The 16,256-nt window shown below is 40.7% G+C and overlaps 1 protein-coding gene across 2 annotated transcripts in view; it reads right to left on the bottom strand.

Annotated features, from left to right (window-relative positions):
• Nucleotides 1–13,792, bottom strand: part of ldb1b (LIM-domain binding 1b) — a 30,935-nt gene extending 17,143 nt beyond the window's left edge. The window contains exons 1-2 of one of the 2 annotated variants that reach the window (XM_034308717.2): nt 13,534–13,792; nt 7,520–7,685 (exon numbers count right to left, since the gene is read on the bottom strand). In XM_034308717.2, coding sequence (XP_034164608.1) covers nt 7,520–7,547 — 28 coding nt within the window. In that variant the 5' untranslated portion in view covers nt 7,548–7,685; nt 13,534–13,792. The remainder of the gene's footprint in view (nt 1–7,519; nt 7,686–13,533) is intronic. The other variant, XM_053238149.1, reaches the window with a different exon arrangement.
• Between the last annotated feature and the right edge of the window lie 2,464 nt (nt 13,793–16,256).

Genomic DNA, 16,256 nt, shown 5'->3' with positions numbered 1-16,256 from the left:
ATTTACAAATCATAATATTTAAAATTTTTTACTTATTTTTAATTCGGACTATGTAATGCTCATCATAACGTCCCACCTTCCGGTAAAATTCCACCTTCAAACTTCAGGATGGCTTCCGTTGCCTTGTGCTGAATGATACCAAATTACATTTAGGAAAAAAAGTGATTATGGCTGTCCGGGTTGGTTACCTGATAACGTTACAGTGTTTACTACATGGTGAGGTTTTGTACAGTAAGTTACAGTGTCCACAGCAGGAAGTCTGTGTGATTATTGAAGCACTGGATGTTGTTTAAGGAAAAGGAATTAAGTCTATTGTTTCCCACAGGTATGAAGTAAACCTGGGGGAAGAACTTGGGGAACAGTAGAGTTGCATTAGCTGATGAATCTACCATTAGCTGAAAAAAGAACTTCTAGTATAATTAACATCAAACAGTTATCAGGATTAAAATGATTTATCTGTCACATTGTTCTTTCTCCTCTTTGGTTTCTGTCAGTTTATCGCTGGTCTTCTCTGCTCTCTTCCTTCCCCTCTCCTTCTGGCTCCCTCCCTTTGACCCCAAACTTTGCAACAGTCATAAGAATTTTTTAAATACTTTAGGGGCTCTAAGTATAACTTCTGTGTGGGAAACAAGGGAAAACACTTCTATTACTTCTAAGCTACATTCGCAGTGTAACTCCAGTGCAAAACTAAAGACACCACACACTTCTTGGCTGATCGAATATTGTTGGATTAAGTGAACCACTACATTTCCTGCATAGATGAAGCAAGAGAAATAAAAACAACAAACAAAACCCACACTTATGGAACAAGCCAGTCATGTTACATTAATCCTCTGATTGACACAAAGAGCATGAGAGTTATGTGAGTGATTGACAGGTCTCCCCTGGGATTGGTGTGTTTCTGTAATGCTAAGCCTCAGATCAATAATGTTTTGATAATGGAGTTTGGATTGGGATCCTCTGAGCTAGCAAGGATACAGAAGCGCAGAGCTGCTCGGATTTCATCCTCAATGATCACATCGGCTGTTGTGATGGGAGATTAGACCAGACAGTGAGAGACTGTCAACCAGGCGCCCTCTTCTGGTCAGAAATGATCAATGGCTGCACAATGCACCACTTAACAAAGTACAATTCTTGTCAAGGATGTAGATAGAACACTGAGCTTCCTTGTGGGCCAGAAGGAGTTTTGAGACACTGAAAGGCTGCTGTTTTACAGTGACATTTTGACAGTGCCACAAAAAAAAACCCACTAAAATGTGCAGGACAGGGGGTACTCCAGCACCAGGGTTGGGAACATGTACTACAGGTCATTTGTGAAAACAAAAAGACAGTACACACTTTTCTGAGCTCACTGTAGCTCATATGCATTTCTCTATGCAAACAGAAACAAGTGCAAATGTTGTCACCACTGCTGACCTGCTCTATCTCATTCGTTTGAATGTGTCTAATGACTTTAACAGTCCACACGTTTTACTTTGTTAAAGCCTATTTTAAGCATGAAGAGCTCAAGCAGGCTCTCAAACAGTTTGCTGTTAGCGGTCAAGTTAAAAGTCAATGGGAATCAGGGTGACAGCTTAAAACATAAAAAAATACTTGTCTTTCACAGAGCTAGAGAAGAGGATATTAAATATCAAAGTGACTGATACCATTACCAACAGTGAAAAACAGAAATGGAAGAAAAATAACTCTAAAAGAAGTGGAATATAAGTCCATATTTATATCTCATTCAGAAATGTTATTTACATTACAAGTCTCCTTGCTTGTAATCACTTGAATTGAGGGTATGCAAACTTTTGCATTCAGCTTTATCCTGAGGGAGTACAAGAGAACCCCCAGCTACGTCCTCAGTCCTTTTCTACTGATCTAAAATATTCTCTCATGATCTTATGTTATTCAGTAACAGAGCTCTATAATCTTTAATGTGTCCATACATTCCTCTCTGCTACCTCTCTCTCTCTTTCTCTCTCTCTCTCTCTTTCTCTCTCTCTCTCTCCACTTGTGCTGCCTGGGGCCTGATGGGTAAGTGACATTGCCCTGATGTTGCTGCGTTCTCGGTGCAGGAAGCCATTTTGTTCCAGATCTGTGGCTGCTGGGAGACAGGTCTGATGTGTTGGAGACAGCCTGGCCAATGACAGATCAGTGTGCCAGCCAAACGCACAGTCACACACCAGCTAAGTGAGCTCTCTCTCTCTCTCTCTCTCTCCTACACTCTCTCACCCTCCCTTTCTTGCTCTTAATGCTCCCTCGGCCTCCCTCTTCTTCTCTGGCTCACTCTCCCTCCCTCTTTAACAACAATCTTGCTCTCTCTTTCTCTGACACAAACACCCTCATACTGTGCTCCTTGTTTTTTTTCCCTACTCCCTCCATCTCAGAGACACGTCCTCCTCTACAGTCTGCTCTTGTGTAACTGCAAGCACCATGCGTGTGGTTGCCATTTTAGTGCTGCTGCGATTTAAGTGATTTTCCTCTAATCAAGTACACCATGTGACTCTCCGCATGAGAGAGCACCAACCTCTCTTTCTCCTTGTTGCCACAGACAGGGTGGGGGGGGCGTGAGGGAAATGGAAGAAAAAGATACAAAAAGAGAGGGGGCAAACCAAAGGAGGGAAAGGAAGGAGAAGACAGGTAGGGAGGAGCTTGTGACCTGAAGATGCTGAAGGTGACAACAAGAAGACTCCTATGTTTTTTTCACCTAATCTCTACACTCTGTTTAGGTAGTGTTTGTCTGATTTCCACAGACTATGACTTTGACATGTTTTTTTCTGTACTGAGATAAGAATGGAAAACCTATTTAATCAAAATTTACTTATTATATATTGACAGTCTAAAAGCACTTGTTGAATTCCATCAATAAACATCCAAAATACGCACCGATATAACTTGAATTAAAAACACTTTAATAATAAAAGTCTTGGATGAGACACACATAAGAGAAAGTCTTAAAGTCACAAAGCTGGCGTTATAGAGTTTAATCCAACTTTCCACGAATGGAACAATACAGCAAAAGGCATTTCTAGTTACCCTTTCCTGAAGTTTTTGTGGTATCCAAGTGCAGTCAGGCAGAGACTGAGGCATTTCCATTTTCATTTTGACCTATGTCGACTACATTAGTAATGCATAACCACAACAGAGGACACACACAAATAGCTAAAACAGTTCAATAGGTCTGCTGAGAACTAAAAAAAAAGACAAACAACAACAACAACAACAACAAAACTGTTTTGGCCAAGTCCCTCAGTTAACCAGCAAAGGCTGAAACAATTCAAGCTAATTTCCTCAGTATTAAAAAAAAACACATAAAGACACACGCTAAGATGTTGTGTAAAAACACACATTGTGAAACATTTAGAAAGTCTATGCCAGATAAAGGTAGAATATAACATACAAACTGAGAAATGAACAACAAAGACAGAAGGAATGCTGGCTTAGCTTAACTCAACAGTCTGCTAGCTTTACTCATTACAGCCACCTCAAAAGAAGGCTTCAAGATGAAATCTTGTCTGTAATAAAAATAATAATTTAAAAAAACTAGAATAGGGAAATAAATCACTTAGCAAATACGTATGTCAACCATTTAACCCTATTTTTATCAGAAGTTTATGAGAGGACTTACTGAAATAACAGTAAACCTTAAAATGATGGCTCTTACTCTGACAGTTGAAGTCGAATCATTATCGTAAAAAAATTTAAGTAAGTAATCAAAAAAAATCTAGAGTAATTTAAAAATTAATTTTGAAGTAGCATACCAAAGGCCTCACCACAAAACTGAGCCAAATTACACAACAGAAATTGTTGAAAGCGCTGTACAAAAAAGCTAATTGACTGCCCCAGTGACTTCCCTTGTCTTCCATTAAACATGAGTTTTAAACAAACAGGTTTTCCATTCTTTTCTCAGTACAGGGGAATACTGAAATTCTCGTCTGTGGCGATCACATATACACTACAGCTGACTTGAAAAATGTCTCTAAATGGCTCTGAGTTCTGGCTAAGCAAGAAACATGTTAATCATCTACATGTCGAGACATACAGTAGATGACTTCATTTAACAGTACACACATGCACATCTACATGTCGAGACATACAACAGATGACTTCATTTAACAGTACACACTCACACATGCACATACATGTACATGCGCTCGCAAACACACGTACCTCGAACCTAGACCACACAAGAAGGGGGTGTATCCCACTGCTCAGCATCACAGAGGAATGTAAACAAACTGAGTTTATACTGAGCTAGCCAACTCTCTGTCTCTCTCTCTATCTTCTCCTTTCACTCTAGCTCCTACTTGCTCAATACTAACTCACTCAGTCTCCAATCTAAGAATGATCTCACTCTCTATCGCTTTAGTCTATACTAAACACAAACTGTTCTTTCTGACCGCAAGCCATGAACAATGCTCATTCTCAGACCAAACACACAACCAATGAAACCAATACTCACTAAAAATGTGAGTAATATAATATAAATATAATAGGGCTGCAGCCACTGGTTAATAGGGCTGCAGCCACACTAACCAGCCACAGTCCCTGTACACAAATTCACACACACAGAGTGCACTCTGCAAAACCAAGTCCAGAAAACAATCTACGAGTCACTCACCTTTCCAAAATCCATTAATAAAACTGGCCTGTTATCATTTACGCTTATAAAAAAATGTAAATTCACAGTCAGTATAAGTAAAATTAAGGCTCCTTTTTGACTGACAGTCAATGAGACGTCTTGTTCTGAATGATCCAAGCACTCATCGGGTTCTATGCACATGGGCACTAAACAAATAATTCATATGAACTTATTTAATGGTTCATAAAACTTTATTGATATGATATTGCAACAGAGAGAGTGAACAGATGCTCTTGAGAAACAAGCAGGCGTGCTCCACTTTATGACCGGGCTAAAAAAAAAATGATGAGAAGGCCATCTTGTAAACCTACTGGGACACTGTCATAAAGCAAAAAAAACCCAAAAAACCCCAAAAATCTCTAGTTAGAACTAAACAGTGGATATGAGGGATTTATTAATTTTTAATCGTTCTTTGAGCTGTCTGTTGGAATAAAAGAGGAAAAGGAGAAATCGGAGCAGCGGGAGAAAAAGCTGACGCTGTAGCAATAACAGAGAGATGTCTTACAGAGTAGGATGTGTTATCAGTGCTTGCTTCAGGGCACAAATGTCACAGACGTGCTTGAGTGCCTGTTGCTCTGGGCGCCCGAGATGGCATCGCCTGGGTGAACTCTACAATAACGGAAATCAAACAGATGTCTATGTGGCAGCACAGTCGTAATCGAGACACTGTTTGCTCTCTCTCTTCGATATCAGTCCTGAGCCTTCGTCTCAATTTCTGCCTCTCTCTACACCTCTCCATATCAAAAACATCAGTTTGTTCATTTGATAAAAAGTCACATGTTCACACTGGCCTCTGGTTTCCTCTGTCCATTCCTTCCTCTCTCTCTTGAGTCAGGGATGAGAGGAGAAGGTCAGGGGGTGTTTGATGGGTCTTCACTTGGCCAACTGTCACTCTAGCCAATGACTCTGTGCAACAGAGCAAAGATATCAGTCTGTTACATTAACACTGCAGAGGGACAGGGAACAAATGAGCGAGAGAGAGAGAGAGAGAGAGAGAGAGAGAGAGCAAGCCCTATCAGCAGCAATACACCCAGTCAGAGGGTTAGTTTTATCCCAAAGTTCCACTAACACTTACAGACCATCTGCAGCTTTATGTGCCCATGTTTTATTCAAGTCTGTTCATGATGTCTTAGCTTTTGTCCCATGGGGAGAGAACACACAGTGATCTCTCAACACATCTTATCTGTGTAAGGACAAACCAATATTTCGCTTCATTTAAATAAACCATGCTGCTTTGGGCTAAATCAGGGGAAGCTAATACCTTCATTATGCCAAGCTGGAGAGATAGCAAACCTTCCAACCACAAACAAACAAGAAAACAAGTGCAGGCCAGTTCCAGCTCTGGAACACAAACAGGTCGACTACCGACGTGATATAAAGACCAGTGTTTTTCAGCCTATTCTCTATCAAATGCATCTGTAGCATATGTGCAAATACCCCAGAAAAGAATTTCAACAGATTTCTCCCTGCTGAGAAAAGAATAGAAATAGAAAACCTGTTTACTCAAAAGCCACTTTGAATATAGGCCTAAGGGCAGTTGTTGGGGCAGCCAATAAACATTTATGCAAAACAAGTTTTTGAAGAACCCTTTACTGAGTTCTTCAGTCAAATGTATTTGTAAATTAAGCTATACTTAAGCTCTACGTTTGTATAATTTGTCCTTTCAGAGAAGGGGTTACTTTGTCAGAGAGAAGAATTTATGGTTATACCTTACCAACTCAGCAATTGTAGAACTAAGCCTGAAAGATATCACAAAACTTTCAGGAAAGAGTAAGAATCTGCGGTTCCTGGAATGCTCATGTGTTTGAAACTACCTGACAACAACTTTTGTAAGACGTCATTTCACGTCTCTTCCACTGATATGCATTGTTAGAGTGTAACAGCTGTAGTTTTGAATACAGTCACGTTTTTAAAATTTTTTCTAAACATTTTTTACACTGCCCATAGACTTGGGTTATAAGTGAATTTCAAGTCATTTCTCAGCACTGGAAAATGTGTTGAAATTTTTATCTGTGATAACTGTACATGTGTTACAGATGCTTTAAGTAACTGAACAAAAAACAAAACCCAAAGCCAGTGTGAAGGGTTGTAGGATACAGCCGTTACAGACACTTGTTGATGTGTGTAGACAGAAATCCCATAATAATCCTGCTGATGCCAGTGTGTGGGCGCATAAAAGTCAGCTCAAAATGGCTAATCACAGAAACACACTCTGCTAGGCCACTCCATCTCTGACAGGCACTATCAAACAGACGGATATAAGCACATGAGCGTACACACAAAAGAAGACATACAAATTTACACAGTGATACAATTCTAATGCCAAGCAAAAGTGCTTACTTGTGTCATGATTACAAAGAAGAATGCGAGTGCCATGAGAACATCAACTTGACCTTTGGCCTCTTACCAAATTTACCTCTACAAACTTTCTGCACATATGGTTTCCGATATAAAACTGGCTAGTTAAAAATACTCATTTCCCATTCCACAGCCTGTTCAGAATTAAGGCTCCAAAATGATCAACAACAACAAGAGCCACAACAAGGCAACCCGAGCCTGGGCCATGAAGCTCTTCACGACAGTCACCAATGCAAACCATCTGTGTGTGGAAAATAGAAAAAACACCACCAAACTCTTCCAATTTCTCCTTTCCTCAATCTGCTTTTGAGTCTGCCCTGAAACAAAACTCTAGCACACACACACACACAGCTCCACAGAGTACAACAGGGGGCAGCCATGTTTTCCCCAAACGTTTGTGCCTCCTGTGCGTTCTCCTGTCATTGCAACAAAGCCCCCGGGCCACGTCCTCTTGCCACGCCGACGCACTTGACAACACACTCTATCTCCCTCGGCAACCGGGTGGTAGTCACGGCGACAGCAGAGGGCTCTTACCCGGACACGCGCAGCCGCCCACGGACATCTTCTCACATGCCCGTTCCTGACGCTGCTGCTCCGAGCTGATGGTGGAACGCTCTGATGAGTCGCTTTGCTTCTTCTCCTCTTCTGCTTCTTCTCCTTCGCTCTGCTCTGCTTCTGCTGCTGCTGCTCACATGGACGTCTGTTTTTCCAAAGGTCCACACATACACATATACACCGAGGAGAGAGGGAGAGAGGGAGAGTGTGAGAGTGTGTGAGAACGTGGAGGGAGGGAAAGGTTAAAAAAAGAACAAGAGCACAAAGGAATGAAAGCAGAGAAAGAAAGAAAAAAAGAAAGAGAAAGAGAGGAGCGGAGAGTTGCAATGATCCTGCTGCCTTGACTGTATCCTCGCGCTTATTAGTGCGCTGATAGCAATGCAGGTGGGAGGAGAGAGTAAGACAGAGAGAGAGTAAGAGAGAGAGAGAGAGAGAGAGTGATTATGTGTGTGTAGGGTGAGAGAGTGTGTTAGAGCGAGTGAGGGAGGGAAAAAGAAAGGGAGGGTGAACGAGAGGGCTGTCAAAGTGACCTGAGCAGCAGATTTCAGAGAATAACAACCATGTGATGTGGCTCTCTCTCTTTTTTTTTTGCTTTTAAAGATGTACACACTGTTTTCCTGCCCTGTGCCCCCCTCTGCCACTCTGTGCCCCCTGTGCCCCTGCTGCATCCAGATGAGTGCTCTCATGGGGGGTTTCGTCTGGTGGCAGGCGATGAGTTGGGGGAGCAGTACACACTGTCTGAGTGGCTCGTTACTATCCGCGGCAAACAAGTGAGGGAGGGTGTGTGTGGTCATCTGACATCTTTCTGCTCATTCTCTCGCTGTGTCTTTTGCACTCCTGGCTGCCTGCCTACATTCACTCCATTAGTCGCCAAACCTGTATTTTTTCTCCCATTCTCTCACACGCCCAGTCTTACACAACAAAGTGATAGAGTAGAGAGAGGAGAGGAAGTCACCTCGACTAAAGCTGCCTCTTCATGCTCCATTCACCTATATGCTGAGGAGCATCGGAATGCATAGTGTGTGGATGGGTCTCAACACACCATGTACTCTTTTAGCCTTCAATCCTGCTCTTATTTCTTCTAAATGAACCTCTGCAGCTCAACAAAGAGCTCTTTAGAACCTCACAGCAGGGGGGCTGCAAGCGTATCTAGTGTGTGTGCATGAGGTCAAATATGTTTCTGTGTGAGTATGTGGCCCTTTTTTAGTTCTTGACTTTGGGCTGGGCGATTAGAGAATATAGATCATGTCACAATAATTGTTTTTATTGCAGGTATCATCATTACTGACAAACTCCACTGTTACTCTGGATGTGGCAATATGATTGTTGGTATCAGGGCTGAAACTGGCCTGAAGAACTTCCGATCTAATCCACTGAGGTATTTTATGCCGGGCATTCTTGTGCTGCCTGATATTACACAGAATTGACACAGATTGTCATGTGGGTATAGAAAACAAACACATTTTATTTATTACCAATAAAATTATTATTATTATTATTATTATTATTATTATTATTACACATAACCTGCCAACTGAGGCTTGCAGAGAGTTGGCTTGGTTACTAAGAGTTTATAGAGTATTGATTTTTGAGATCTGACATTAATATCAATAATTATTACTGACAGTAACAAATCATTCATTCATTCATTCATTCATTCATCTTCAATAACTCCAATAACCGTAAGCAGTGGATCTGGAGCCTATCACTGGAGGCGTAAATGTTTATTTCCTTGACTTTTGACTGTTTTGTTGCTGTTTTCTTACCAAGTATACCGTGAATGAAATTTTTCCCACATCGCCACTTGACAGACCTGTGTAAGATACTGTTAGATATTCATCCATCACTGTCTGAACTGGCCTCTTCCTGCCAAGGACAGTCAAAATCATTAATACGAAATACAAAATGATCTGTGTAGGATGCTGATATAAAAACATTGCGATATAGAGCCAGTCTGTCGACACTCTGTGTGAATGAGTCAAATGTGTGACAGTATCTCAGCTAACAGAAAACGTTGTCAGAAAGTACAAGTAATGTATTTGACAGATTCTAAGAAATAAAAAAATCCTAAAATAAAATTACTGCAATGTCTTATAACCTTTGAATCACAGTTTTTTTAATATCATTTTTATACCAGTAATTTAGTATGCAAACTAATCTTACTCTGAACGCTTTAAATTATCATCCTGTTTTAGACTAACAGGTTGCACTGTCATTTACCCGGTTAATTTCACCATCAGAAATCAGCATTGTTGTAGTTTTGTAATTGGCATCTTTTAATTTACAGTTTCTTTCTGCTAGCTATAATGTCATGTTATGTTTATGAGAAACTGCAGACTAAACTAGCCAGACTAGATGGCCATCACTAAAAAGTGAACAGTAAGCTATTAATAATGTTTAAAGATGTTTAAATAGATTTTGCTCAGTTTTAACAATCAAAATGCTGTGGTCATGATTTACAAAATCCCAAGTAATGAGTGCTAATTTGCATGTGCATGGGGATAAGCTTTGAGCAAATAGTGGGTGTATTGCAGGTGATTTACAAAGAACAAAGTAAGGGAAGGACACAATATGAAAATTGGGTTTTTGTGTGTGCTATTTGTTCTTGCTCTGAATTTAAAAAGACTTCAGGAACAGTGAACAGAAACTGAAAACTTGCATTGTTGTATATTTAGTATAAAACAGATTCAAAGCTGTGAGACAAGCCAAAAACCCTATTCAAAATAAAAGAGTGTGTGTTCTGGTCAAAAACCTTTTCTTATGCTCAGTTTAAATGCTGGTGGTATTGAAGGTGTGAACATGTGGTGAATATTTGACATGAAACCAACTTTACCAACATCGTTTTAAGAAACATTCTGATCATTATAATATATTAAGGTGTAATAGTAATAAACATTCTCATTATTATAACTTACTGAATGGTATACTATTGTCCTCAACTGGCACAAGCACTGGTTTACACACGTCTAATACTTGCCCTTTGGTTGTATTAATTTGCACACAATCGCTGTTCCCAAAGTGACGTTTAGGCTTAGTAAATTGTGGGTGCTGAATAATCTAGTTGCATCGACCCCACCTGTATTTATGTGTTAACACCCCAATTTGCATATTCATTATTCATTAACACAAACACAATACAAAAGACTCATTTGCTCATGTGAAAGATGCAATCCTCTGTTAGTTAATCTGCTTACACATTTTTTGCATATGTTATCAAATTTGTACATGCATACCTTTAGTAAATTAGGGCCTCAGTGTTGAGTATATATAACTGGGGGAAACCCCCTGACCCCTTAAAATGTTGCTTATACAACACTATGGAAACAATTGAGTCAATGTTTCTAGAATTAGAAATGCAGCAGCAAAGTTGGCTAAATGTTACATAAAAACATTTCAGAACGTTTAGGAAACTTGTCAGCTTAAACATTCTAGGAATGATTTACAGAACCAAAACATTCTGAAACCCAAAATCGGTAGCTGGGATAGTAGAATAAATAGAGAGAGTCACAAGAGATGAGAAGAAGGGAAACTGGAAGGATGGAGCATATTTGGAGGAGTTTATGCTAATGTGACAGGAGCTCGAGTGGCATAAACATTTCCCTGAGGCAGGAGAGGAAAAGAGATAATGTAGACTGAGAGAAAAGGATGGAGAATGGAGAGAGGAAAGAAGAGGAAGTGAGTGATTGAGAGAGAGCAGGGAGAAGAATAAAAGAAAGGCTTTTAGTCTGCGAGAGTCTCTTGCAACATGTTTCACACTGACTGCACAATCAGATCATCTCACCTCCTGTGTGCTCTCATACACACACACACACACTTTAAACACTCTGACACACACTCTTGCTTGCTGCATTGTACAAAAGCACTTCTCTCAGCCTCATTTACCCTTGGCTCTTGTGCAACATTGGGAAAATAAAGACAGTCTCTGTCTCTGTTTCCTGCTCTCTCTCTCTCACATACACACACACCCACATGTTTTCTTTGCTTTTCATCCGTACTTTACTGCACGGCAGGACTGCTGTGGAAATTCCCTTTCATCTGCTTGAACCTGTAAAGGTTATGTCAATTTTCTAGCCAAAGGTGCAACATAATAAACAGCTCATCCTCTCATACTTTTCTGCCTTTCTCTTCTCTCCATACAACTACACAGAATTCTCTCCTTCCCCTTTCCTTTCACTCTCCAGACTTCCTTTTCAACCTATCTTAGATACTCCTCTTTTTATGCATCTCTCTAGCCATTATTCTCTTTACATGTCTTTCTATCCATCCCCATCTTCACCCCCTTCTTGTTAGTAAGCCCCTGAGAGAGAGAGAGAGAGAGAGAGAGACAGAGAGAGAGAGAGAGAGAGAGAGAGGGAGAGGAGCTAATTAGAGGGGGACGAGGACAGGGAAAGAGGGATGACAAGCAGCAGTGGAGGAGGAGTGAGAAAGGGGGATGAAGAAAAAAGAGGAGTGAAGGAGAGCAGCGTGAAGAGGCGGAGGATTAGCCACTGAGCCATCCCACTTCACCCATACAGGGTACCGTCGCCATGGCAATGTGGCAGAGCTGTGATCACAAACGCACGACAAGAGTGCACACACACACACACACACACACACACACACACACACACACTTACATGCTCAGGCACATATGCTTACCTAGACAAAAAAACTATGTTAAACAAGTGCACACATGTTTTAACTGTCCTTATTCACAAATATATCTAAAAAAATTATGCAAATATTGTGCATTTAGTCCACAATTCTATTCAGCTTTTTTTCATTTCTCGCCCCTATACATTTTTAGCAGCTGGGACAGTGCTTTTTGATACAGGTTTACCCATGAAGCATGAATGAAGTTGAATAGTGTGGTTGATATTTGCCACAATTTGGCTCAAAATGTAGAATTTTCCAGAAGCCCTTTACCTACCAGGGGTCCGGGTTACATAAGAGCTAAACTATGTGCTTTCCACGACGCCCTCTTTCTACTGCTGTGCACTCTCAGCACTCTCTCCATCTGAGGATTGTTACAAACATGTGTGTGTGTGTGTGTGTGCGTGTGTGTGTGTGTGCACTACAGAACCATTGTGGTCATTGCCATGTGAGTATTAACCCTTTTATACTGACACAGTGCCGGTGCTGCTTTGCGGAAATTGCATGCAGACACAGAGATAATAGACAAAACCCTGCAGCTCATGATAGAACCCCAGACCCTGGACCTATGAGGCACCAACACTAGCTGCTGTGTTACCCTGCCATCCAAGATACCCTGCCATCCAAGGTGCTTTTTTTGTTTTTACCCATTTATTCTGAGTGTGTAGCTGTTCAAACCATTAACATATGCTTGCTGCTATTGCTAGCTAAACGGTTGTTTCCTCTTCAAACCACTGAGTCATAGTTGCAATATGTGAATTATTTCAACAAAACTTGTCCCTGCGCCTGCCCCAAAGACCTTGACGTCACCCCCAAACCCCTGTTGTTGCCCCCAAGCCTTGACACTTCCACCAAAACCTTAACATCACCATCATGTCCCTGAGACCACACTCAAAATCTTGATGCCAACCCAAAGACCCTAATGCTGTTCCCCAAGACCCTGCTGCCACTATTAAGATCGTGATGCCACTCGCAAGCCTGTCCATGGCACCTACAAGCCCTTGAAAATGGACCAAGCCCCTGATGCCGCTTATGCATCTGACACCAAGCTTCAGGATTCTGACACTACCCCATGGCCCTGACAACTCCAAACCCCTAAAACTATTCCCATGCCCCTAACACCAACCTCGAGCCCTTGATGACACTCCCAGACCCCTGATGAAACCCTCAAATGCCCTGACACTGTTCCCAAGCCTCTGATGCTGTCCTTGATCAGGAGCATTTTGATGCTAAAACCAAGGACCGACTGTATTGCACTTTGTTGGTGAAAAATTGTGAATCTTTCAGCATGAATCTGTGGGTCTATACAGGACCCTACAACAGCAAGGAGGATATCTGTGTGTGTGCAGCCAATCCTTTACCTCTGGAAACCTGAAATCAGTAATGTCTTTGTCTGTCAAAGCCAGCCGTGTCTCTTCGCCTCTCTTGTTCTCTCCAGCACCGGCACTGAGCTCCTCTGGGGCTCCCTAACAGATGTTTCAGCCTCCATGTAGGAGGGCATTCCTTTTCCCAGAGACAACAAGAACAAGAAAGACAGGGAAAAAAACAACTTCAGAAAAGGAGCAACACAGAGAGCGGTAGTCCTTCTTTTCCCCTGCTGAGTCCACAACGTTCTCTTCAGATTTCTATCAGCTGTTTCTTGATCAGCTGCTTTATCTTATACTCTAATTCTATCTGCAATGAGCCAGAACTAAGGACTGATCCAAGATCAGGTCCTTCACTGGTGTATGGTGACACCATTGGCACCTAGAAGGAAATGGCACATGTGGTGTCAGGTTGAAGGTCAAGGCTCCTTTGCCATCTTTATAATGTCACTTTGCCTGGGCGGGGAGAAACAAGATGTGCTGTGCTGTTGAATACACACTATACACAACAAATTCATAGCAATAAGCTCAACTCAATTTGTATGATAAGTCAGTTAATATTTCGCACATTGTTAGTGTTTGAACTTTTTTTATATGATTTGCATATAAAAGCAAACAAAACTGAACCACACTGTCTGTCCTCGTTCACATTTATACTAATCAGTTTGAATTTAGCAGGATATTGCTATGGTCTTGTTGTCCATCCCTATTTAGCATACACACATACACAGATTATGACACTACTTATTAAACACTTATTTGTCTGCTTTGCAAATAGTATAGCCATGTGGTTATACAAGGAATTCTTCCTGAGTGTGTGTGTGTTTAAATGTATGGGATTTCTACTTTCTCCGATCCATTTGAGTGTTTCTCATAGTTTCCTGCCAAATTTCTAAGAGGCCTCTGGTGATAGACGGGGAAAAAGCACAGAGAAAGCCAAGACAGAGTGTAGAGATGGAGAGAAAGTAAAGAGGGCCGTAGAGCTCGAATGCATCTGATATTTAAACAAAGTCAGTATACTTGTGTGTGTGTGTGAGTGTGTGTAGAGATAATGGAGACCTCTCAGGAGAGACTATCAGCAGAATGGCAGGGAGTCCGGATAGAGCTGGAAGGTGACCCACTTTCACAAGGCTCCCTCCTGTCTCTGAACACACTCTGGCCCCATTTCAAACAGTGTGTGTTTCAAGATGTGGAGCCAGAGAGAGAGAGAGAGAGAGAGAGAGAGAGAGAGTGGCAGGGGAGAACGTCAGAATAAGAGGGAGAGCAAGAAACACACTGAAGTTAAGGAAAATTTTATACTGCTGATGTACGGACGTTATGTATTCTGCCTTGAAAGAGAAAGCAAAATAGCTATGTTTATCCCTAATGTCCCTTCGACATAATCAGTAGTTATTATATTTAATGGCTACTGCCTGCCTTGAATGATCAATTGCCCTAATTAAAGAAATACTCCATATTTTATTCACATAATCTCTACTTAATATCTGCTTCATCTGTAATGTACTGTATGTGCCATTACAACACACAAAAACACGGTTTCCTGCACTGAGCAAAGAACAGAAACCTGTTAGTGCAGTAAATGTGCAACACCTATTTAGCTACTTCTAGAATGTTGTAATACATTTTCCAGTCAAACATGCAAATTAAGCTCTGAACCTGTATATGTCCTTTTAAAGACGAGATTAGTTTTTCAGAGGGAAAAACAGCATTGACAAAACTTTCCTTCAAGTCTGTCTCATCGTGAGACCTTTATTATTTTGCTTTTGTGTTATATATAGTCACAATTCAATTGTTTATTGGCAAAATTAAACATCAGGATGTAGACTGTCACTATAAGTGACTATTAAATAAACAAGTTTTTATTCCTCTATCTGTACAAGTATACATACTGAAATGATCATCTGTAGTAAATAGAGTTTATTTTAAATGCTTGAGAATTCCTTCAACCTTAAAATAAAGGTACAAATATTTGATAATGGGATCAAACATGGGATGTATATAGATAGAAGTGAATGTATTATGAAAACACCTACATTAAGGAGAGTGTGTTACTGATGAATTACACTATACACTGTTCCTGTCCTTGGTCTGTTTGCATGAACCCGAGGTGGCCGCTGATATAACGTCAAAGTAGTAAACCAGTAAGAATAACAAAGATGGCTGCTCAATATTGTCACCAACAGTTTATCTCGGAAATATTGTACATAGTTTATATAGATTTTTCCATTTGTGTTGTCGCTAACTTCTACTTTTCTTCTATAAGGGGGCAGTGGTGAATCAGTGACTCTGAGCTGGTGATCGAAAGATTGTTAGCTCAAATCCCAGGACTGCAAGTGAATCACTGCTCTGCCCTTAATCCCTTAATCAAGGCCCCTAAACCTTCAACTGCCCAGGCCTAATTTTAAGTCTTTCTGCATAAAAGCATTTGCTAAATGAATAAATACAGATGTATCTATTTGTATCTTAATTACCAAAAGCAAATTAAATACTGATGACAAAAAAGAATTCTGCACACAGAACAGATAATCAGAATGCTCTGTCACACCTTTCTTTTTTTTTTTAAATCCATTTTTCCTCCATTACTTTTACATGCTATACTGTCACTCTTTTTAACTGTGAGAAACATGTAAATCCTTGTGTATGTTTAGATCAGAGATACACATCTTTGGGCCTGTATGTCTAGCACAGTTTGCTGATATTTCAGTAAACAAAGGAAGGTC

Source organism: Pangasianodon hypophthalmus, chromosome 11, assembly GCF_027358585.1.
Source record: "Pangasianodon hypophthalmus isolate fPanHyp1 chromosome 11, fPanHyp1.pri, whole genome shotgun sequence".
Lineage (NCBI taxonomy): Eukaryota > Metazoa > Chordata > Actinopteri > Siluriformes > Pangasiidae > Pangasianodon > Pangasianodon hypophthalmus.
This window is presented reverse-complemented; position numbering and strand designations above follow the sequence as displayed.